This window comes from Sminthopsis crassicaudata, chromosome 1 (genome assembly GCF_048593235.1).
Source record: "Sminthopsis crassicaudata isolate SCR6 chromosome 1, ASM4859323v1, whole genome shotgun sequence".
Classification (NCBI taxonomy): Eukaryota; Metazoa; Chordata; class Mammalia; order Dasyuromorphia; family Dasyuridae; genus Sminthopsis; species Sminthopsis crassicaudata.
The window spans coordinates 524,538,300-524,559,901 of NC_133617.1; the positions used below are offsets into that span (position 1 = coordinate 524,538,300).

Sequence of the window (21,602 nt, forward strand, 5' to 3'; positions counted from 1 at the left end):
GGCTGAGGGAGACAGCAATAAATTTAGAGTCAGACAATTAAAATGCTGGCTTTGCCATGACCTTGCCTCCTGTTTTGCTGAGCAAATGAGTATTCCCTTAAGAATAACAACCAAACCCCAAATGCTTTGTAATCCAATCTTGACTTCAGAAAGGATTGAAGACAACTTTCTATCCCTTTATGCAGAAGTGGGGGACTATGGATATGGAATATTGTATATATTGCCAGATTCAATCTGATGGTTAATTATGTTGAGCTATTTTTTTTAAAATTTTCCTATTAAAAGAATGTTTTTTGTTTTTTGTTTTTTTAATGAGAAATGGATTACTGGGTAGGGGAAAGGGGAAGATTTTACTCAGAAATTGATGGATAAAGTAAAAGGTATTAATAAAAGGAAGATACTGAAATATTCCATGTTGGTGATGATAAAAGCCTATTAAGTACTCAGGTGATATCAGTGGTAATATAGGGATGGACGTGGATGAGACACCATAGCAGTGTGATCCTGGACAAATCACTTAATGTCTCAGAAACTCAGTTTGATCAACTATAAGAGAGGAGGTCCTGAATAATTAGGTAGAGTTGACAGAGAAAAACTGAAGTATTGCTGGAATTACTCCTTGAGGCAAGCAGGGAAGGGCATTGATAGGGATCGCTTCAATCTTATAGTCCTCTGTGAAGGCTGTGGGTAGCCCACCTTGCTATATCCAGTCAGAAATCAGAGTTATGTCAAACCTTCAAGATTAGATTTCCCCTATAAATCTGTCCATGCTTCATGCCATATTTGCTGAACCCCATTCTGGTTCAGTCTGGTACTCTGCCTCTGGTTGTCTTTCTCCTCCCTCACCCCTCATGTCACATGGAATCGTTCCTTTCATCCTCCTACCATGCCTTATGGTGTCTTTTTCCTTTTTATAATTAACTCTTTTAAGGTGCTAAACTCCTCTATAAATTCTGTCTATTAAGGGCATATTCCCACATCATAGGGTATATATCCTTTCTCCTGTTTATTTTTGTCTCCTGGTGAGTTCTACTAAGGAGCTTCCATCTTTAATTGTTAAAAACAAACAAACAAACAAACAAAAAAACCTTTGCTAACTATATGCTATCCCAACTCCATTTTTATTATTCTTGGTATCTATTGTATCTTTTCATTTTGATTGTAATTCTTCTCACAAATTAACCTACTTTTTGTCAAAGAGAATGGCTATTGTGAATTCTTCACATGACTGTACCTCAACATTTGGTGCCTACATAAATCTCATCTTTTGGTGCTAAATCCCACATTATTTGGTTAGAGATTGCAATCTAAATCACATCATAAGAAAGCCTCATTTCATACACTGGCTCTGTGATATTGAATACATAGAATCTACAAAACTGGTGATGAAAAACAAGTTAAAGAAAACACTAAAGTTATAAATTTGGGGGAAATTGGGTGAATCCTGGTTGTAGAGACAGAAATAATCAAGTCAAAATGAAGCACAGGTTTAGGGAAAAAGATAATGATTTGATACACACAAATAAGTTTGAGGTTGTTATTGCTAAAACTGTGTAGAGATAACAAATAGTTGGAGATATACATCTAAGGTTTGGAACCTGGGTGATTGTAAATAGGGACCAGGAGGAATACATTTTTTTGGTTAGTGGGGAAACCCAGCCCAGATGTAGACATGTTTAATTTGAGGCTTTGTTAGGGCATTCAGAGGCAGGATGACTTTAGTGGGTAAAGAATGTTAGATTTGGAATCAGGACCCTGAATTTGAATCCTTAATTTCACATTTTCTGGCTATATGATTATGGGTAACTTATTTAAACTCAGTAAACTTCAAATTCAGAGGCATAGTAGCTAGAATGTTGGTATTGAGGCTAGAAAAATCTGAGCTCATTAGGTACATAAAGATTATGCAATCCTGGGCAATTCACCTAATTTCTCTGTGTCCTATGCAGCTAAGTAAGATGATGAATTGTAAAGAAGATCCTGATATGCAGGTAAGGGACTTGTCTCATAATGGGAGTTTCTCAAATCATTGAAATCATAGGTCTATCCTTACCCTAAAATGGATGATGGGATTGATGAGTAAACTGAGGTTCTAAATCGAGATGGGTCAGTTCCTTTTCTCCTGGGTCTGATTATCTTTCTCTCCTTCCTTCCCCAAAGTAACCACCACGCAGATTCGGTTAGCGAATAAATTTGCTACTCAATGCCATATGGAAACAAAGTCTTTATTGATAGTAAAGGGATAGACAGGCATTTGGCTTTAGGAAGGCCAAGCTGCCTGACAAGGGGATGCCAGTTGGCGGACACTAGGCTGGTATGAACCAAGTGCAAAGATTCCATTTTTCACCTTCCTTTTATACATAACTAGAGTCATCAAAACAACTTTGCACAGAGATGTTATCCAAGAGGTTCCAGAGATATTTGTAAATAAGATAGGAAATCTCTTGTTGTTGTAAATAAGACAGGAATTCTCTGTTATCTTCTTCTGTCTCTCCCCAAAAAGGAATTTCAGATCATTAGAATAGGGGCTGAAAACCTAAACTAGCCCAAAGGAAGTTGGAGATCAAACAAGGAATATCAAAGGGGGCTACGCCTGCATCAGGATCATAAATTCAGAATTTAAAGGAATCTTAGAGGTCATCTAATCCAACTCCTTCAGTTTACATTCCCAGAGACTCGGGGAAATCAAGATATTTGCTCAAGTCCACATAAAAGATAAGTAGAAGGGCAGACATTTGAATTGACATCCTCCAACTCTAGATTACCAAGCTCTTTCTACTACATTTCATTGCCTTTCCTATCATTTTTCCAGTCTTGTGATCAATTTCTCAAATGTCATCTGTTTCCTTTCTGTCTTGATAGTCTAAAAATTACTCCCAAGACAAAATCTCTTTTGTTTCTTTCTTCATTGATCTTTGATTGATTATTTCTACCTCTTGTTCTTGGACTTCCCCACAAGACCATCAATCTTTTGAATGCTAATGAATTTGATGGTTATATTACAATTATTAGTTCCATCCCATTAAGTCTCAGAGATATCAGTGATTCTGAAATTATCTCTTGGAATTATACTCTCCAGTTCATTTTGCTTTTTACTCATACTTTGTTGTTTCTTTGTATATACATCTGGAATTATGGGTTTTAATTTTGGTTACATTCTTAGGTTTTCTCTCCTATGAATTCTGAGTGATGTCATTTCTTACCTGGTCACATTACTCAAAGATCTCTCTGACTTTTCCATCAAGACCCAAGTCAAGTACTTTCTCCAGCCATCCTTTTCAATTTACTTTTGTGTTTTGTCTTTCCTCATTAGATTTTTAAGCTCCTTCAGTGCAGTAACAGTTTCTTTTATTATATTCATATTTCCATCTCATTTTTTCCTATTTTTTTGTTTCACCTAGTTATTTTTGTTAATTAGATGCTAAGCTCTATTGTTTTTATGATATTCAAAGACTGAAAGGGTTGCTAATGACTTATTAACTTTGTGCCCTTTAAATTTAGCTCCCTGGAACAAAGCCCCTACCACAAGCTCCATGGCTTTCTCCTTTCAATCCTTTTCAAACCTTATTTGATCATCATGATCACCTGAGGCACTTTGTTGCTCAGCTGTTTTTCAGTCCTGTCTGATTATGATCCTAGTTGGAGTTTTTGTGGCAAAGATATTGAAGTGGTTTGCCATTTCCTTTTCCAGTTCTTTTTCACAGTTGAGGAAACTGAAGTAAACAAGGATAGCTTTCCCAGGATCACACAATTAATAAGTGTCTGAGGTCAGATTTGAACTCAGGAAGATTCCACCTCTGAGTGATCTGTTCACCTAATTGCCCATAAACTGAGGTATTAAGTTTCCTGAAATCCTTGTTCCCTTACTTAAATCAGAGATCTATTATGATGTGAACTATCTTCCCGAGTCAAGAAGAAGCCCATCTGACTATTATGAGATAAAGCCAATTCCCATACTATCCGGTCTGTATAGGATGGGATCTTTATCAACCTCTATTATCTATTCTCCCAATCTATTTGCTTGTTTTTCTATACTTGCTACTACTTCCTTTTCCCCTCTTTTACTCCTGTCTACCACATATTTCAAGCGACAAGAGTTGTTTACTGTTTGTACACTAGAGAAAAGAGAATGTGTGTGTGTGTGTGTGTGTGTGTGACTCAGAAATAATACCATGGGGAGGGGGCAGCTAAGTGGTGCAGTGGATAGAGCACCAGTCCTGGAGTCAGGAGGAACCGAGTTCAAATGTGATCTCAGACACTTAACACTTCCTAGCTGTGTGATCCTGGGCAAGTCACTTAATCCCAATTGCCTCAGCAAAAAAAAGAAAAGAAAAAGAAAAGAAATAACATAGTAGGGAAAAGTAATTAGAAATGAATACAAAGGAAAATTACTTGATACCAGACCAGGTGAAACTTAAGCTTTCTAGCTATTCTCAAATCTTCAATCCATCCTCTCAACAAAGATGAAGATCTTTGCTGCCAGTCTCTTCCATAACTTTTTTTTTCTTCAGAGTGAGCTTCTTGGTCCATTGGGTTTAGACCTATCGATTAAGATTTGTTAGCCTCAAGATAATGATACAAAAAGTGCTTCCTTGGCAAAAAAAAAAAAAACAAAAACAAAAACAAAAACAAAAACAAAAACAAAAACAAAACTTAACTATTAATGAGAAGAGGGTTGAAGACAAAAGGGATGTTGCACTAGGAATACCTTGTATATTGCTTCTCGATACAAGTTAAAGGAGACAGAACAGGAGAAACTCTAAAGAAAGTTTACTTTAGGAATTGGGGCTTAGAAGACCTCTGCCACTTGAAGAACATTTCTTGTTCTGAAGAGCCCCAGGCTGAGAAATGTGGTTTCACAGCTGGGGTTTACTTTTTCATTGAGCTTCAAAGAATGTTTGTTTGTTTATCATCAAGGGTGGGATAGGATGGGGTGGGATAGAGGGGGATGGGTATTGAGGTGAGAATCTAAACCACATGGTGTCATTGTACTTCTTGGGCGGCCTGGTTCTTTGTGGGAAAGACTTAATAGAATATAAGGATTGTCTTGGTGGCAATCCTTACATTCAGTCTGCATCAAGAGAGAGCTTCATAAGCTCTTAAAAGGCCTTCCAGTTTACATATTTTCTGTAAGGCAAAAAGGCTGTCATATATATAAATTGTATATTGCCTGTATGTGACTTAGGGTTGACATTCCCATTTAGGGAAACCTGCACAGAGCTATACTTAAACTTTATTTTTGAAGAGGATCATGGATCCAAGTGGAGGCAATGAGACAGAGAGAAACAATCATTTTGGAGAGCAGACTTTCCAAATTAAAATAAGTATATATGAGCCATTCAGTTTGAGGAACTAGGCTATGGATTACATATAGGTAACTGAGATCCAGCATCACAGAGACCTTGACCTTGGCTACTTAGGTGTAGCCTAAGGGTTGAAGGGGTTGACAGAAACTTTGGAGAACTTCCCTGGAAAATCCTTGGGCTAAACAGTGTTGTTTACTTTAGGGTTCCAGTGGCACTTAGAGATTTTCTGCTAAATTTGAGGGGACACTACTCAAGAAAGTGAAAGGATGAAAGCAAAATGCAAATAGATGAGGACCAGCAAACCAGAGGGGGGGGGGGAAAGGGATGAATGGACTGGCGCTGAGGCTACCTACACAAAACCATCAATTCCATTTGGGAGGTTATCTTTTTCCTGTTTTCCCAGAGCACAGAAATGACTGGTTTTGACCTCCATTGCAGTCTTGTTTTAAGTGTTTATTATTTGATATTGGTAATAAATTACATGGCCAACAACAGTGATTTCTCTAAGTCTATAAGTTTGTGATTTGAGAGAAGGGAAGTGAAATTATGGAAGAAAAGTCTTCTCGAGTGGGGCAAGCCTATTAAAGACTGAATTTCTGCAATTCTGGCAACTAAAAAACCCCATGACATTCCCAAATACAATCTGGAGTGGGTGGTATATTTCTTCTTAAGATAGCACCTGAGAGATAAACTGCCTGTATCACATAGCCACAGTTCTCTACATTTATAATAAGGACCTGTGGGTTCTTCATAACCACAGAAGGATCCTAATTGGACAAGGAGTAAGAGCTACAGATTACAGATATATACAGCATATACTTAGTGCTCGGAAGTGTGTTGAATTAATGAATGGATAGGCAGAAAGCAAAGACCTACAGAATTGGATTTCCAAATCTGCCATCCACTTTAGCTTTGAGTTTAGCCTTGAGTAAATCTGTTCTTTCTCCCCTGTAAAAAGGGGCCAAAATGATCTTTAATGAATCTTCCAGCTAGAACTAATTCATGAAGGTTATTTCTGGCTTTCCGTGGTTCCATAGAGCCACACAATCAAAACTTAAGCACTAGGTTTGGAAAGAGAGCGAGCCTGAGGATTCTTTCATTTCCATTGCAGGCCAAAGCCTGTGTTTCCGGGTTCAGAATAAGGGTGTGTATTCCAGAAGTAAAAGAATCAGAATTGGCAAAGGCTGGAGGGCCAGGCACCTGACTTCCCCTGCTAAAACACAAACACAGGAAGCCAGTTCGTGAAAAAGTGTTTATACAGAGATAGGTGAGGGTAGCAGTGAGGGAAACCCAGAGTTCTCACAAAATACCCTGAGGCAGAACCTGGATCCTCAGTTTTCTTGGACCTGGTCCCATTCCCATAAGCTTTCCCTTCTCAGTAAAATCCAAGTGCTTTGAAACTTAAAAGGGTTCCCCCATTTGGGAAAATCTAGCAGAGCCCCATAACTGAGTATCCTCTGAAAGCCTATTCCTGTGAGTAGGCTTGAGTCAGCCAGAATAAGGTTAAGACCCTGCTCCTTCCCACGAAGAGAGGCACGGACTCACTATACACTCCTATGCCTTTCTCCACATTGCCCAGGGAGATGGAGCTTCAGAGATAACTGGGCTGCTTCTGGGCGAGACTTTCCTCCTGAAAGCCGCGTTTTTTGAAGAGACCATCTCCCCAGGGGTCGTGATAGATATGGACCTCCTGGGACTGGGCTGTATTTACCGAGCACTCGGACCGGAAGGTCCGGACCTTTCTTTGGGAACGGGTCTAGTTAAGGGGCGGGAGTCGGCCGGCACTCTAATTAAAAGGCGAAGTGCGCTGGGGATGCCTTCTCTCCTGGAGTCAGGGTCTCGAGGAGGGCAAGGACCTCTCTTTGGGCCGGGGTCCCCGGCGGAGGCTAATCAAGAACCGGGTTTGGGAAGGGGAGAAGGGGGGGCCTCCCCGCGCAGTGCGGCCTCTCCTCGTACCGCGCTCTTTTGAAGGGAAGAGGCCTTAGAACGGGGGTCTATCCTTGCGGTTGGCCTTTCTCGGGGGGGAGGCTCAGCCGAAGAGCTTGAGGAAGCAAGGCTGACAGTAAGGCTTGTCCGCGCGCTCCTGGAAGGAGCCCTTGGTGAGCGGGCGCAGGCAGAAGGTGCAGGTGAAGTGATCGGGGTGGAAGCGGCGCCCCAGCGCGGAAACGCAGCGGCCGGTGACCGGCAGCCCGCAAGTGGCGCACAGGGAGCCCCGACGAGCGTGGAAGTGGCTCTCGCAGAGCGGACGTCCTTCGTGCTCGAAGAAACTGCCTCCCGAGAAGGGCGTAAAGCATTCCTGGAGGAAACGACACGAACCACACACCGGAGCGGGATTAGGGACCGAGCCGGGGAGTGCCCGGCAGCTTCATTCTCCCCGGCTGCCCCACCCACCCTCCTCGGCCCCTCCTCACCCTGCACACGAAGCAGTCCGGGTGCCAGAGTGCGCTCAGCGCCGAGATGTAGTTCTCCAGAATAGGACCCTGGCAACCTTGGCAGCGCGGGGCGAACAGCTGCAGAAAATCTCGGCGGCAGTACGGGCGGCCCTCCCGCTCGTGGAAGCCTGCGGGTCCGGGGAAGGTGGGGTGCAATGAGGGGAAAGATCGGAAGAGAGGAGGGGAATGGGTACCCAAAAGTTGTAATGGGGCAGTCCGGGAGGGAAAAGATAACTAGAGGGTGAAATCATGATCAAAGGTGGCAGGGGTCAGAGGGAAATGTCTCAGGAGTGGGACTAGGGATTAGGGGGACCGGACTCCGCTGCAGGGTACCCCGGGTGCTTTCTCACCCTCTTCCCCGAAGGGCTCCCCGCAGCTGACGCAGCAGAAATGTTCCGGATGCCAATGGGTGTCCAGGGCGGTGACCATCTTCTGTAATAGTAACAACAAAACACTTTCCTACACCGCTTTCAGGTGTCCAAACCACTTTATATCTGCTATCTGATACCGAGAAGGGGACGCCCGGTCCGGGTGACTGGAAGAAGGGTAGTACTCCTTGGAGTTGAAAGACTGCTGGAGTTGGCGGGGCGGGGGCGGGATGGAGGGAGAAGAGAAGAAGGGCTAAGGGTGTGGAAGGGCGCTTCCAAGCTGTAAGGCTCACATGGCGAATGGGCTGATTGCAGAGACCGCAGCGCGGGGAGAAGCGCTCGAAGTAGCATTCAGGGCAGTAAGGGGCACCGTCCTTTTCAAAGAAGCTGCTACCTCCCAGAGCCACGGAGCACCCTCCGCATAAAAAGTGCTCTGGATGCCAGGTCCGGCCTAGAGCTGTCACCACCTGCAGGGAGGAAGCGGGTCAAGTGGTCACTCAGACACATGAGAGCGTAGCTGAAGCTTCTCCTTGGATCTATATGTTCATTTACCAACTAGATCCTAAATTCTGGCTTCTGGTTTCTTCTGAATACCACCTGGATGGTTCCCCGCCTACCCTCCATTCCCCACGCATCTCAAACTCCAAATGCCTCAAACTGAGCTTATTATAACAACACAGGATTACAGCTAAAATGAATCTTTAAATTGCACATGTTTAATATTAGATCACTTGCTGTTTAGGGGAGGGAGGGAGAAAAACGTGGAACACAGGATTTTGCAAGGGTGTTGAAAACTATCTTTGTATGTATTTTGAAAAATAAAAAAGCTGTTATTATTAAAAATGGATCTTTATTTTAAGCACAGTCTGCTCATTTTATATATATATATATATATATATATATATATATATATATATATATATATATATATATATATATGGAAATTTATTTAAAGGTTAATCTTTCATCCTAAACACATTCTTCCTTCCGACTTCACACTTTTTATGTAGTGTTATTCTACATTATTCTACATATTTATGTAGCAGTGTTATTCATCCTAATGGTTTTCTAGTTTAATAGGGGAGAAACTTTGGTGTAATCTTTGATTCTTCTTTCTCACCTTTAGCTCTCATATTCAGTTAATTACCAATACCTCTCAGTGCCACCTTTTCTTGCAGCAGTCCTCTCCTGTATATTATTGTCACTCTGATACAGGACCTCATTGTCATCCTTCAATGTGTTGGTCATTCTGGATTTCACAATAACCAACTCTTTCCTGTCTCCCTCCAGCCTTCACACTATTGTCAGGATCCTTTTTCCTGCACAAAGATTTGGTTATACTATTCCCTTCTCCCTCCCACCTCCCTATGATATTATCCTTTTCACAGCATTAAAAAAAAAAAACAAAACACTCCCTATACTTAGATATAGTTTTATATTGAGGTTATATGTCACATCTCCCCTCCTGGTCTGTAGGTTTTCTAAAGACAAATGTTATATTTTATCTAAAATGACTCTCCCTGTGTTCTCTGCAAACAGTAATACTTCGATAGATCTGAGATCTCCCTCTCTCCAAGGATCTTGCAGATCACAATTTGATAGTCAACAGAAATGTCAAGGACAATTGAAAGAAAGCCACTGGATTTGGGGGAAAAAAAAGTCATTTGTGGCCTCTGAGAGAAGAGTTTCAGTAGAGTGGTAGGAACAGAAGTCAAAATGGAAAGGGCTAAAAACTGAGTGGGGGATGAGAGGAAGGGAAGGCAAAGAATGCAGACTGTTTACTTTTTGGCAATGTAGGAGGGGAGAGAGGACAGTTTAAGGGGAAAGGGTGAAGGAAAATTTTTAAAGGAATAATATGAGAATATACAGAGTGTCCCAAAAATTTTAGTGAAGTTTTAAGTGCAAATATATTTCTCACACACATATCAAAAACATATATCACAAATGCCATTAAAGCTTAAAACTATATTGGAAAAAAAAGTATATTGAGATTTTTTGGGGACTCTGTATATGAGAATGAGAAAGCCAGAACCAGGGAAATATACACAGGCTTGAGCGCGTGCACACGCACACACGCGCACACACATACACACACACACATATTTTATATATATAAACATGTCAATGAGATTGAAACAATATATCATAAAGCTATAGATCTAGATATGCACATATATATTATAAAATATATAAAGATTCAAGAGAATGGATCATTAATGGAATTAGGGTCCCAGATGGAGGGGACAGTCTTAGTCAGAATAATAACTTATCTTTGCCCCCCAAAAGGCAGAAAGTTAATAGCTAATATTTCTATATCTCTTTAAGGTTTGAAAAGTACTTCACATATACTATTCTCACTTTTATCCTCACAACAACAATATGAGGTAACTGCTATTTTATCCTCCACTTTACAGATGAGGAAATTTAAGCTTATATAAGTTAAGTGACTTACCCAGGCTCATACAGATAGGAAATATCTGAGGTAAGATTGGAACCTGAGACTTCCTGATTCCCAAGTAGTAGGGCCTACACATTCTGCCTCTAAAGACAGGTTTTGAGATGAAGATGACCTATTCTCAATGAAACAGGAGGTAAGATCATCTGCTGAATGTGGGGAGAGGTTGGGGTGTTGTTAAAAGATGTGTCTGATTAGAAAGAAGGTCTAGAATAAATATTGTGGGGAATGGGAAAGTAGTAGGAGATAAATGATATTTAAAAGATTTGCTAAACAGTAGTGAGAACCTAATGAAAATATTTTAAATATCTACTATAAAAAAAAAAAAAAACTGTAGCAAGGCCTCCACTGAAGTTGCACATGTCTATAATAAATTTAACACTTTTATCACTCTCCAAAAGGAATTCATAGCCTAGTTTGTCTGTATCTTAATGTCTCTATATGTCTTTCTTCCCTCCTCCCCTCTTCTACTCGGGGCCTTACTCACCTGCCCAGCAATGGGTTTATTGCAGGAACCACAAAGGCCCTTGGCCTGGGTGGGGACTCCCTGTCGACTGAGATCTGACTGCAGCAACCCCAGCATGGTGTCCAGGCTGCCCTCAGTGGTAGACCCTGAGGTGGGTGGTGGCGTGGTATCACTCACTGAGCTCAATTCTGGTTTGGGGGTAGGCCCGGAAGCAGGAAGCTATTAGGGTATAAAACAGAGGCATCTGCCATTGGGCCCCCATCTGCTTCGCTGAGCCGAAGGGAGTAGAGTTGGAGACAGGGGAAGAGATGACAGTTGGGTGGGTTCAAGATCGCAGCTACTGGGACTAACCAACACCCTCCCTGGAGACCCTTGACTCTTTCATTCAGCTCACATGGTTCTGGACACGGAAATCAGAAAGGGAAGCCATCAGCTTGTCCAATTCCAGCGTAGCTGAGGTGGCTGAAGGTTTGGGCAGTTGCGGCGTCGGGCTAGGGGGGCTGAGAGAAGAGAGTTTGGGTCAGCAACCTCCCCCTTTTCTCAGTCCTTCCAGATCCCAGACAAAAGAACCCTAGCTCTCAGTCCTCCCTCTTACCAGACCCTCAACCCCAAAGAAGGCAGGCATCTGGATCTGTGGCTTCCCACTTCTAGCCCAGACCTGGGATCCAGCTATCAGGCTGTAACCCTTCCAACCCTGTCTCCAAGAACCTCACGTGGTGGGCCTTTTCTTTTCCTCAGATTGCTCTTCCTTTCGTTCTCCATCAGCTGCCTTGCTGGATGGGAACTGGGACATGATTTCATCTGGTTGGAAGGAGGGGTTGTTAATCTCATTATTACTTGCCTTTTTTTGCTGCTTCTTCCCATTATCTTTAATTCTCCCTCTCCTCTTACCTGTGATATTGAATTGGGTGGCATTGAGCTCCTGCAGAAGGCGATCCAGCTCACAAAGGCCAGCACCAAGCACACCACTGGAGGAGAATGGGGGTGCTGCTGGTTTTGGGGAACGAGGCTTACACACAGTGCTAGAGTAAAGAGGGGGGAAGGCTCATAAATAAAAAAAAAAAAGACTCAGACCAGAGCTCAAGTGCCATGAGAGGGAGCAAGCCCCTTGCATTTGGAGAGTTCATTCCCACCAGCCTCTAAAGGACATTCCCACTTCTTTTACCTGTATAAATGGTCTTTGTCTCCTGAGGCCCCAGAGGTTTCCCTGGCCACCTTCTGCAGGGAGAAGCAATAATCTGAGGCTGCAGTGGAGTTTCAAAGTCAGGGCCCTTCCCCTACAACCTTAGCTCAGCTCTTCTTACCTGTTGTTGCTGGCTATAGGGAGGAGGAGCAGTGGTGGCTTCTTGGGGCTGGTCCCTAAGAGCCCCAGTCCGGGGTATGTGGGATGTTGTAGACTCCAGGTCAGACAAAAGAGCATCTGCAAGAGGACTTTGAATGAGTAGACTAGGGGGTAACTTAAAGATTAAGGAGCTAAATTGCTTTAGATTAGAAGAGGTGAATGTTTGAAATGGATCTGAAGTCAGTTAGGGTCAGAAAGCAAATGTTAGACAATTGCAGAGTCAAAGAGACTCCAGAGAAACGATACAAGGATAAAGCTGGGAACAACACAGTATGGCCAAGCTGTTTCGTCTTTGGTCAGTCCTGGGAGCTCTGCCAATTTGAGTGTTTTATTCCAACCCGAAAGCTCTTGTATTTGTATAGCAATTATGTCAACTAATTCTCAGAACAGCTTCTATGAGGTCATAGGATTATAATCTGTAAGAGACATCATAGGCCATCCAATCCAATCCCTTTATTATTCACCACAACCCACTCATTTTATAGAATAAAAAATTGAGACCCTGAAAAAATTAGTGATGCTAACTGACATTCATAGAGCATCTTAAGATTTATAGAATATTTTCCAGTTATTTCATTTGGCCTTAGAGGGAGGAAACTGAAGCTCAGAGAGGTGGTGACTGGCCAATGGTCAGGCAGGTAGTAACAGCTGAGATTCTGATTCAGATTATATTATTCAGTCGAGCCTGGCTCTCTCTAGCCCTTGTGAGGTTTTTTGGTGTGTGTGTGTTGTTGTTGGTTTTTTTCCCCAAAAATTCTGGAATGTTTTTCCATTTACTTTCCTATCTCATTTTGTAGATGAGGAAACTAAGACAAACTAGGTTAAATGACTTGCCATAGGTCACCAGGCTAGCAAATATCTTAGGTTAGATTTGAATTCAGGAAGCTAAGTTCCTGATTCTAAGCCTCATGCTCTATTTACTCACCCCCAGCTGTTCATGGGAGTTAGAGGTTTTAGCTTCAAACCCACTCTGACATTTACTATGTGACTTAGGACAAGTCATTGGAATATGCCCAAGCCTCAGTTTACTCATCTGGAAAATTGGACAATGGTCTCAGAGATTTCTCTAGATCTATTATTCACAAAGAAACAAGTGGAAATTAAAGAGGCAACTATGTATGTGATGGGTAGAGTTGGGTTAAATCTTCAATTCAACTTCACAATTGGCCTTTTCTCAAATTTTTTAATGTACATTTTTGACCTCTTTCCAATTGGCAGATCTATTCCCCAGTCCCTTCTTCCTTGGGAGAGGCGGCTTATCCTTCTCAGTTCTCTCATTAAATAATCTGTCATTCTCCCACACTTTTCTGAATGGCTGGTTCCCCCAACTAGGACCCCTGGATTGGGTTACCTACCAAAGACCACAATACGTGGTTCAAGAGGGAATAAGGGGGAGGCAGAGTCACCTGGCAGGGGAAAGAGAGAGAGTCACCGGGGGAGAAGTGTACCTCCTGGTGGCCTGAACTCCCCCTTTCAGCCCCCCTCCCCCTCCCCCCCCTCCCGCCAGGCATCTTGCTCTCCAGCTCGAGGCTTTCTTCTGCAGACCCACAACCCAGGAGTCCTCTTTAGCACCAACCTAACGCGGCCCCCTCCCTCCCCCCAGAACCCAGGTATCCGGTCCCTTCCGCTCATTCCCTGGTCGCGCCAGCCTTTTGAGCAGCGGACCGCTGCTCCTCGGGACATTAGGGGAAGGACCGAAGAAAAATGAAGGGAGAGACAGGAAGGGAGACGTGGAGCTGAGCTGGAGAGAGCGGGAGGGGAAGAGAAAGATGAAGAAAGAGAAGAGGAATGAGCGAAGCAGGGAGAGGCGGGGAGTGGCCGAGAGAGAGAACGAAGACCGAAATGAAATGGAAGAGAGTACTCAAGGCAGAGAACAGAAATAAGGAAAGAAGAGAGGGGGTGCGGTGCAGGGAAGTAGAAAACGAGCTTCAGGGAGAGCGGACGGTGGGATGGGGCTGGGAGAGGCAGATGGAAAGGAATCTGGGGTTGGAAGGGAGCGGCTCGTAATCCCTGGGCTTCTAGCCCCACTCACCCAGGTCCTCCATGGCTGGGGTGCCGGGCTGGCTGGCTGAGGGGTAGCAGTAGGGCGGGGGCTGTGTCCGGTTGGGGGGGCGGGAGAGAGAGGGAGGAGGGGGGACGTCCGGGAGAGGGAGGCCCCAGCCGTGACCATGTAAGGAAGCGGGGACCAGATGGGATGGGGGGCGGGATAGGAATTAGCGGATAGAGAGGCTGGAGAAGGGGGCCTGAGGGGAGTCCAAGGGGGTGCCAGACAAGAATAGGGATGGCGGGACACACCCGCATTACAGCCACACCCCAGCCAGACACTCCCGAATGGTGAGAGCTTAGGCTTGGAGCAGAAAACCATCCACCAACAGCACTGGCTAAGGCAAGAGCAGCAGAAAGCCAGTGTGATAGACGGGATTAGACTCAGACAGAAATCCAAGGAAACCCTCTCAGGACTACAGAAATACCTCCAATTCAGACACACAGAGATGAAAGTGAAAAGGCAGAGGAAGACACAGATCCAGAGGGACAGAGATATTCATTCAAAAAAGCTTAAGGGAGGGTGATGCAGAACCCTGAAGTATGCAATTCTAGAATCCTGGGCCATGTATAGAGCCACATACACGAAGACCCAACTCCCTCACTCTAGGAAGGACTCTAGGCAACGCTTGCTTTCCTTCCAGTTGTGTAAAGCCATTAAAAAAAAAAATAATAAATAAAGTATTTGGTCATTGTTTGGACCATTCTCCCCCCCCTCACTCTTTTCCCCCATTTAGCATGCCCACTTCCTCTACAAGGAGAGACAATTGGGTGCCACAATTCTTTTGAAGCCTTTTCTAGAACTGGGGTGGATCCCCTTCATAGAGATCTGCTCTGGGTGTATGGGAGAGCTCTAAGGTTAACCACAACCTCATACCATATACACAGAAAACCTCAAGTCAGCCCAGGTTTATGATCTCACCCATCTCTGAGTACATGACTCTAGCTTAGACCTCTACAAATGAAATAAGGATGGAAATGGGAACTGGCCACTGGGTGGAGGTAAAGGAAAATTTGAGAAAAGATCCTTTGGAGTCAAAAAAGAACCACATACTACATGAGGTAATCAACTCTGATGTCTTTAATTTCAGTCTGGCCTTTGCAAGTGGCGCCTTTTGGATGCAGAGGGCTTTCTTTCCCTTTAGTCCTTGTAGGTCTGTATTGTCCATATTTCATTCTTGAGACCTTTGGCCAAGTCCCATTTTGCTTCCCTAGGCCATTCTCATTCCTCTTCCTCTATCATATCTCCCCCTCTAGTTTCGGTACTTTCCATGGCTCCTCTTCCCTGGAAATCTGGCCACTCGCTCTCTCTTCCCCCCCCCCCCCCCACCAAGTCCCCCCAGGCAACAGTTCTTCTTTTCCAGAGAAGCCTCCTTTTCTGGTTCCTGGGCCAGACTAAGGTCCTACAGGGCATCTCCTCTGTCCTGGTGCCAGGGCTCCTCAGAGTCCTGAGGCTGTGGCCCTAGTCACAGCCTCCCTCTCATCCCCATCACAGCCCCCAAAAGGGCCTCAGTCAGGGGCCCACCCTCCTCGCCTGCTGCTTCTACCAGTCCAGCTAGGGCTGTTGCCCGAGCTTGTGGGCTCCGGCCAGGTCCCAGGGTCCAGTGGGCACATCTTGCAGCTAGACGGGTTCCACCAAGGCGGAATACCTCGCCTACTGCTTCAGGGGGACCATAAGGTCCTAGGTGCACACTTTCCACAGCTTCTTCCAGTTCTTCCTCTAGAATGGGCAGCAGAAACCGACCAGCTGCCTCTAGGGCAGCTTCTGCCTCAGAGCCCAAAAGGGGTTGTCCTGGAGGTGGGATGGGCTGTAGGGCAGCCCCACAGCCCCGGCAGCCATGGAGATGGTGCAGAATAGGCCAAGCGGCTCCTGGGGACAAGCCTCTCAGTGGCACAAGGCTCAAATGAGCCTCAGCAAAGCCTCCCGATAGCAAGGCTCGGAAGAAGGGGGAAGCATCGGCTGCAGAGGCCCGGATGGCAGGTAGTCGGAGGCCAGAGTCCAGCAGGAAATGGAGGTCAGGGACTAGGGATGGGGTAGGGCCCAGAAGTTGCCCATAGAGGCAAGGGGAGGTTGGAGAAGAATCCACAGGAGGTTGGGCAGAGTCCACTGATGGGGAGATTAGGCATCGAAGGCAGGAGAGGGAATCAGCAGCAAAAAAGAAGAAAAGTGGGTGAGGGGCTGGACGAGAAAGTGCTGTCAGAAGGAGGCGGAGTCCACCTTGGTCGAGAAGTAGACGTCTCCAGAGAGCCGGTTTCCTGAAAGATAGAGGGATGGGCACAAGAGTTAGTGAGAACATTTGAGGCAAATACAGGCTTCTTACGTCATAAAAATAGTACAAATGTCAGAAACTGATTGGCCCTGAAATAGGCTTCTGACTTTGCCCCATTCCTGGAACTTACTATTTAGTTTAGATCAGATCCTGTTCTGCTAAAAGAGGGAATGAAGTGAGACTTGTCTTTGCTTTTCCTCCAGAAGGCGTGGGGGCAAAGTTGAGGACAAATCTCTTTAGGACAGAAATAAGAGAGCTAAGAGAAGGGAGAAATAAGGAGCTAGGGAAGATGGGAAGCGGAGTCAAAGAGAAGAGAATAATAGAGAAACTAACGGAACTAGGAAAGAAATTTGAGGATTGGCTGTAGAGTCACAGGAAGAGAGGGCAGAGAACTTGGATTACCTAAGTGAAACAAGCAGTCAGAGGGAGAGAACAAAGTCTTTTTCCAAATACCTACAGGTATTTTACATATTCTTGTTCTATTATTTTCTTATCCTATTTCTATAGTTTCAGGAGATTCCCTCCTGTGGAAACTGTTTCTTGATTCTTAAGATTGTTAAGATGGTGTACCTGCAGATAAAGGGCAGAGTCAATGCACAGGCAACTCGATCTTCCGGAGTCCCAGAGAGAAGCAAGTGAGTGAGTGCTCCTACCCCGAAAGGAGACTCAGCCTGGACTGTCAGGTTCTGAAGCAGCATTTCACCTAGGAGGAGAAAAAGGGTCAGGATACCTGAATTACTGAAGGCAGCAGGGGCAATAATAAATAATAATAATAAATAAGGGGCAAGAAAACTATGTGTTTGTGTATCTGACAGAAGAAATGGGTTACTTACCTAGTTCTCTATGTTTTCGATCGCCTGTTCGAGCCCGGAGTGGCTTTGAGGCCCTCCAATCATCTGGGGCAACACCCAACACTAGCCAGGCCCGGATGAGTGCCGCACCGTAGCTTCGGACAAAAGCTTCTAAGCAAGCAGGGTTGCAGGTGAGGCGGGCCAGAATTCGCAGGGCCCGAGGATTTGGGGGACCAGGGGCTCCAGTCACATAGCCAAGCAGGCCTTGTAGTGCTGGGCCAGTCACTAGCGCCCCACTGGGATCAGGGGCTTGTGAGAAGCGTGACAAGAGTAAAAGTGCTGGCCCTTCTCGTCCCCATAATTCTTCAGTCCGACCAGATGTCTTTAGTGGGGGTGGTGAGGGGTTTGGGATGTCACCTGAGCGACTGGGAGTCTCTAGTTGTGAGGTGCTTGGGGTCTCCACGCTTAGGGCAGTATTTGGAGGAGAGGTTGGTGGGGGATGGGACACCGGGGAGAAGGAAAAGCTGTCCTGTAGGCATCTTTGTTGAAGCGGCCTGACTGGGACAGCAGGAAGCTCTGGCAGGGGGCAGTGTTCAGGGGACCAATCAGGCGAAATATCTCCAGGTGCCACAGCATAGCCTTCTGATATCAGCCATGACCTGGAAACCAAAGGAGAAAGACATTTAGTGGTCCTATAAGACCTAATGGAAATCATATTTGACACTTAGTTTAAACATTAGCTAATAATAACCAGTATTCATATACTACATTTAAAACAACAATCCTGGTAAATGAGTACCACTATTTAGCAGATGAGGAAGCAGAGGCAGACAAAGGTTAAGTAGCTTGCTCAAGGTCATGCAGTTAGTAAGGGTCTGAATCTATATTTGAACTCAGGACTTCCTGATTTCAGGTACAGTGCTTTATCTATTAGATATATTAGAGAACATAAGAACTTGGAAAGTTAGGAAAGATGTGATCAAGAACTATAGATCTAAAGAGCCTGCTCAAGATGCTAGTTTACCTGAGACTCCTGAAGCTCCCAGCCTCTGTTGGTCCTGGGGTCCGCTCCTCAGGGAAGTCACAGGAGGCAGCCTCATGACCCTCTTCTTCCTCTTCTCCAACCTCACCACTTAGCTGCCCTGCCAGCAATGGCACAAGCCCTAATGCTTGTAGTCTTCCTAGGGCCCCAGTGTCATACAGGAAGCCAACAAGTGCTGCTACTACACGAGGGTGAAAGGCCTCTGCCCTTGGGTCTCTCAGAAGGGACATGAGTAGCTCCAGACCCCCAGCGTCCCTTAGTCGTGCTCTATTAATAGCCTCACGGCACAAAAGGCACACGGCCCGTACCAGGGCTTGCTGGGACACTGGGCCAGCCCCACTGGATCCTCTTCTTCTCCGGAGTTCACTGAGTAGTACTTCCACACCACCAGCATTGCCCAAAGCAGGACGCACCAGGCCCTGGGCACACAGGTTGGCCAGAGTCAGGATGGCTGCATCACGTACTGTCTTCTTGGGATGAGTGGCCAGGCTCACTAGGGGTCCCAGTCCACCACCCAAGCTCAGCTGTTCAGCACAGGCCCGAGAGCACCCTCGGCTTAGTTCCAACAGGGCCCTAGCAAGGGCTGAAGTCAGGGCAGGATCAGAGGTTGTAGCCAGTAGCTCTGCTAGGGGCCTAACTGCCCCTTGTTGGGCCAGGGCCAGGCGATGCTGAGGTGAATCAGCCAAGTTGCGAAGGGCGCGGACGACACTTTGAAGACACTGGGAGTCCTGAGAGGCAGTGAGGATCTCAACCAGTAGAGGCACAGCACCTGGAGAGAGAGATGAAGAAGAAAGAGAAGGGTGAAGAAACATGTTTGACTTCCAATTCTGGACTCCTGTTTTCTCTATTTGCCCAAATCTAGGCACTCCCTCCCTGCCATTCCCAAGCTCCTTTCCCGTCTTACCGGCTCTGTGGATCTCTCCACAGCTTTCAGCCTCCATAGCCAGGTTTCCTAAAGCTCTCGCTGTCCGATTCTGTATGCTGTCAGTCCTCACACACTGTAAGATGCTCACTGGGGGTGAAAATGGAGACAGAAGAAACACTTAATTTCTTAGTACACTATAAGGGCAGAGACTAAATTTTGTAGTTTTACCCCCACCCCCTTTTTATCCCAGACTTAGTATTTTGCATAAAATATGCACTTATATTTAACTAAATTGTTTCAATTTAGGGATGTAGTTTGAAGTCACAATTTTACCAATGATTTGCTTAGATCCTCGGCAGTACTGACTTTTCTATTTGTCAAGTAGGGATAATAAGTTCTATTCTTACAACCTCAACCCTACAAAAATACACAGAAGAACAAAGAAATTACAGAAGTCCCCGGAGTGGCTCAGTAACATGCTGTGTGATACCCTTACTCAACATGAATCTTTTACCTCAACAGTGGAACCTCGTTAAAATTTAGGATAACTGACAACTTCCTATGGGCTTCTAATGACTAGAGCTATCTCCCAAGCCGCCTAGCTGGGAGTGAGAAGAGTGGGCTTTTATCAAAGCAGCCCAAGAAAGGTGAGCAGCAGACTCCTCTCAGCCTCCTTTCATAAAATGCTGTGTTTGACACCGTGTTCCAGAATTCTGGGGGCCCTGTCAGAGTCCTCTAATGCCTTATTGTGTTTTCTGCATGTTTTTGCAGGTTCCTAGGAGTTATTTGCATCTTCTGCATTTTTATGGTAAGGTGAAATAAAGTTAGCTTACACTCATATCATGTGAGAGCTTGCACCTACATCTTAGAAACCAGTTAAACCCATTCTGTTTGGATTGCTCCTCAGGCAAACTGCAGATGGGTGCAGGATAGAGAGCTAGAGAGCTAGCGATTATTTTGGATTAATTCCCAGAAAGAGATCAAGTCAGGGTGATTTGAGTGTTACCTCCACGACCATGGGGGAGGGGGGCGGAGTTCATTAAAGAGTAACATTATAACAATCTAAGGACCTCACTCTAGCCTGTTAAAGGAAGTGACGACTCCCCTCCTCCACCCCCAAATAAGTTCTATTTGATTCCACCCATGTGGACTGAAAATTAGACCATCGTGGGCTACGGCGGGCTGAGTACGGAGAGAATGACATCACAGTGGGAGAAGAGCCTGGCATACTAAGGGAGCTGTTGCATCACACAAGATACGGTGATGTCACAGAAGACCCTGTGATGTCACAATCCCTATCCTCTTCCTCGAAGGCAGGGTCATCTCCACAGAGCGACGAACCTCCCAGGTCCTGTCGCTTTAAATCTGTCTTCAGAAGGGGTACTGCAAAGGGGCAAAACCGAGTCAGGGTGAAGGGTGAAGGTAAAGGACCAAGAAGAGCTGGACACTTACCAAGTGGGAGAATACCTCCGAGTCTGCGCACTTCAGTCCGGCACGCCCCCTCCGTGCAGCAGTTGGCGAGGATGCTGAGGGCCAAATCGAGCGTTCTACGCAAGCGCGCTGGTGCTGACGTAGAAGCGGGGGGGGCGGTACCCGAGGGAGGGGCGGGACCGGCTGCGCCCGTCGACGTGGCCGGTGGGGGGGCGGGGCCGGGGCCTGCTGGGGGCGGGGCGGGTCCCGCCGCCACTGCTGCCGTGCGCCGCAGCAGAGCGAGCAGGGGGCGGAGCCCGCCGCGTGCCCGGAAACGCTCAATATCCCCCGCCGCCTTGACGTGGCGCGTGCGGAGGGCTAGGAGCGCGCGGCTCAGGGGGGCTTCGTTGGCTGTAGAGTCCTTTCCCCCACCCGGCCCCTCCACGGCCGCTGCTGTGAGCTGCGCGAGGCAGAACGAGAGCGACTCGGTGGGGGTCGGTTTCGCCGCCGCCATCTTGGCCTGGGCCTGAGGCCCCACCCCCCTTTTTCGTGGCTCCGCAAAGAACTGGACTGGAAGATTGGGGCGTGACTATGCACGTCTTCTGGAGGACGCCTTTTAAATGGCCCCGTCGCTGTGATGCACACTGGGAATTGTAGTTCACAGGTCTTCGGTTCCACTTCCTGCGAGACTCCCGATCACGTGGATGGTGGGCTATGACCAACGGCCGTTCGAAGCACGCGAGGGATGACGGAAGTGGTAGTTCTTTGTCAGATTCTCCGTGCTGGAGACTGGGGCGCGGTGGACGCTGGGA

At 45.9% G+C, this 21,602-nt stretch overlaps 2 protein-coding genes across 3 annotated transcripts; both read right to left on the reverse strand.

Annotated features, from left to right (window-relative positions):
• Positions 1 to 5,738: 5,738 nt before the first annotated feature.
• TGFB1I1 (transforming growth factor beta 1 induced transcript 1) lies at positions 5,739 to 14,510 on the reverse strand. Of its 2 annotated transcripts, XM_074281733.1 has the most exons (12): positions 14,402 to 14,485; positions 13,725 to 13,775; positions 12,332 to 12,447; positions 12,193 to 12,245; positions 11,919 to 12,049; positions 11,741 to 11,828; positions 11,422 to 11,527; positions 11,049 to 11,246; positions 8,400 to 8,573; positions 8,089 to 8,170; positions 7,718 to 7,866; positions 5,739 to 7,602 (listed from the first exon to the last, which is right to left on the reverse strand). In XM_074281733.1, exons 1-12 carry the CDS (start codon positions 14,412 to 14,414, stop codon positions 7,336 to 7,338), a joined length of 1,428 nt encoding a protein of 475 aa, XP_074137834.1. In that variant the 5' UTR covers positions 14,415 to 14,485; the 3' UTR covers positions 5,739 to 7,335. The 2 variants fall into 2 exon arrangements, with proteins under 2 accessions (XP_074137834.1, XP_074137833.1); XM_074281732.1 differs by lacking the exon at positions 13,725 to 13,775 and having other exon boundaries at positions 14,402 to 14,510.
• A 958-nt stretch (positions 14,511 to 15,468) lies between these two features.
• Positions 15,469 to 21,304, reverse strand: ARMC5 (armadillo repeat containing 5). The gene is made up of 6 exons (XM_074281730.1): positions 20,833 to 21,304; positions 19,420 to 19,527; positions 18,498 to 19,284; positions 17,516 to 18,132; positions 17,253 to 17,385; positions 15,469 to 16,668 (listed from the first exon to the last, which is right to left on the reverse strand). Exons 1-6 carry the CDS (start codon positions 21,302 to 21,304, stop codon positions 15,879 to 15,881), a joined length of 2,907 nt encoding a protein of 968 aa, XP_074137831.1. The 3' UTR covers positions 15,469 to 15,878.
• Between the last annotated feature and the right edge of the window lie 298 nt (positions 21,305 to 21,602).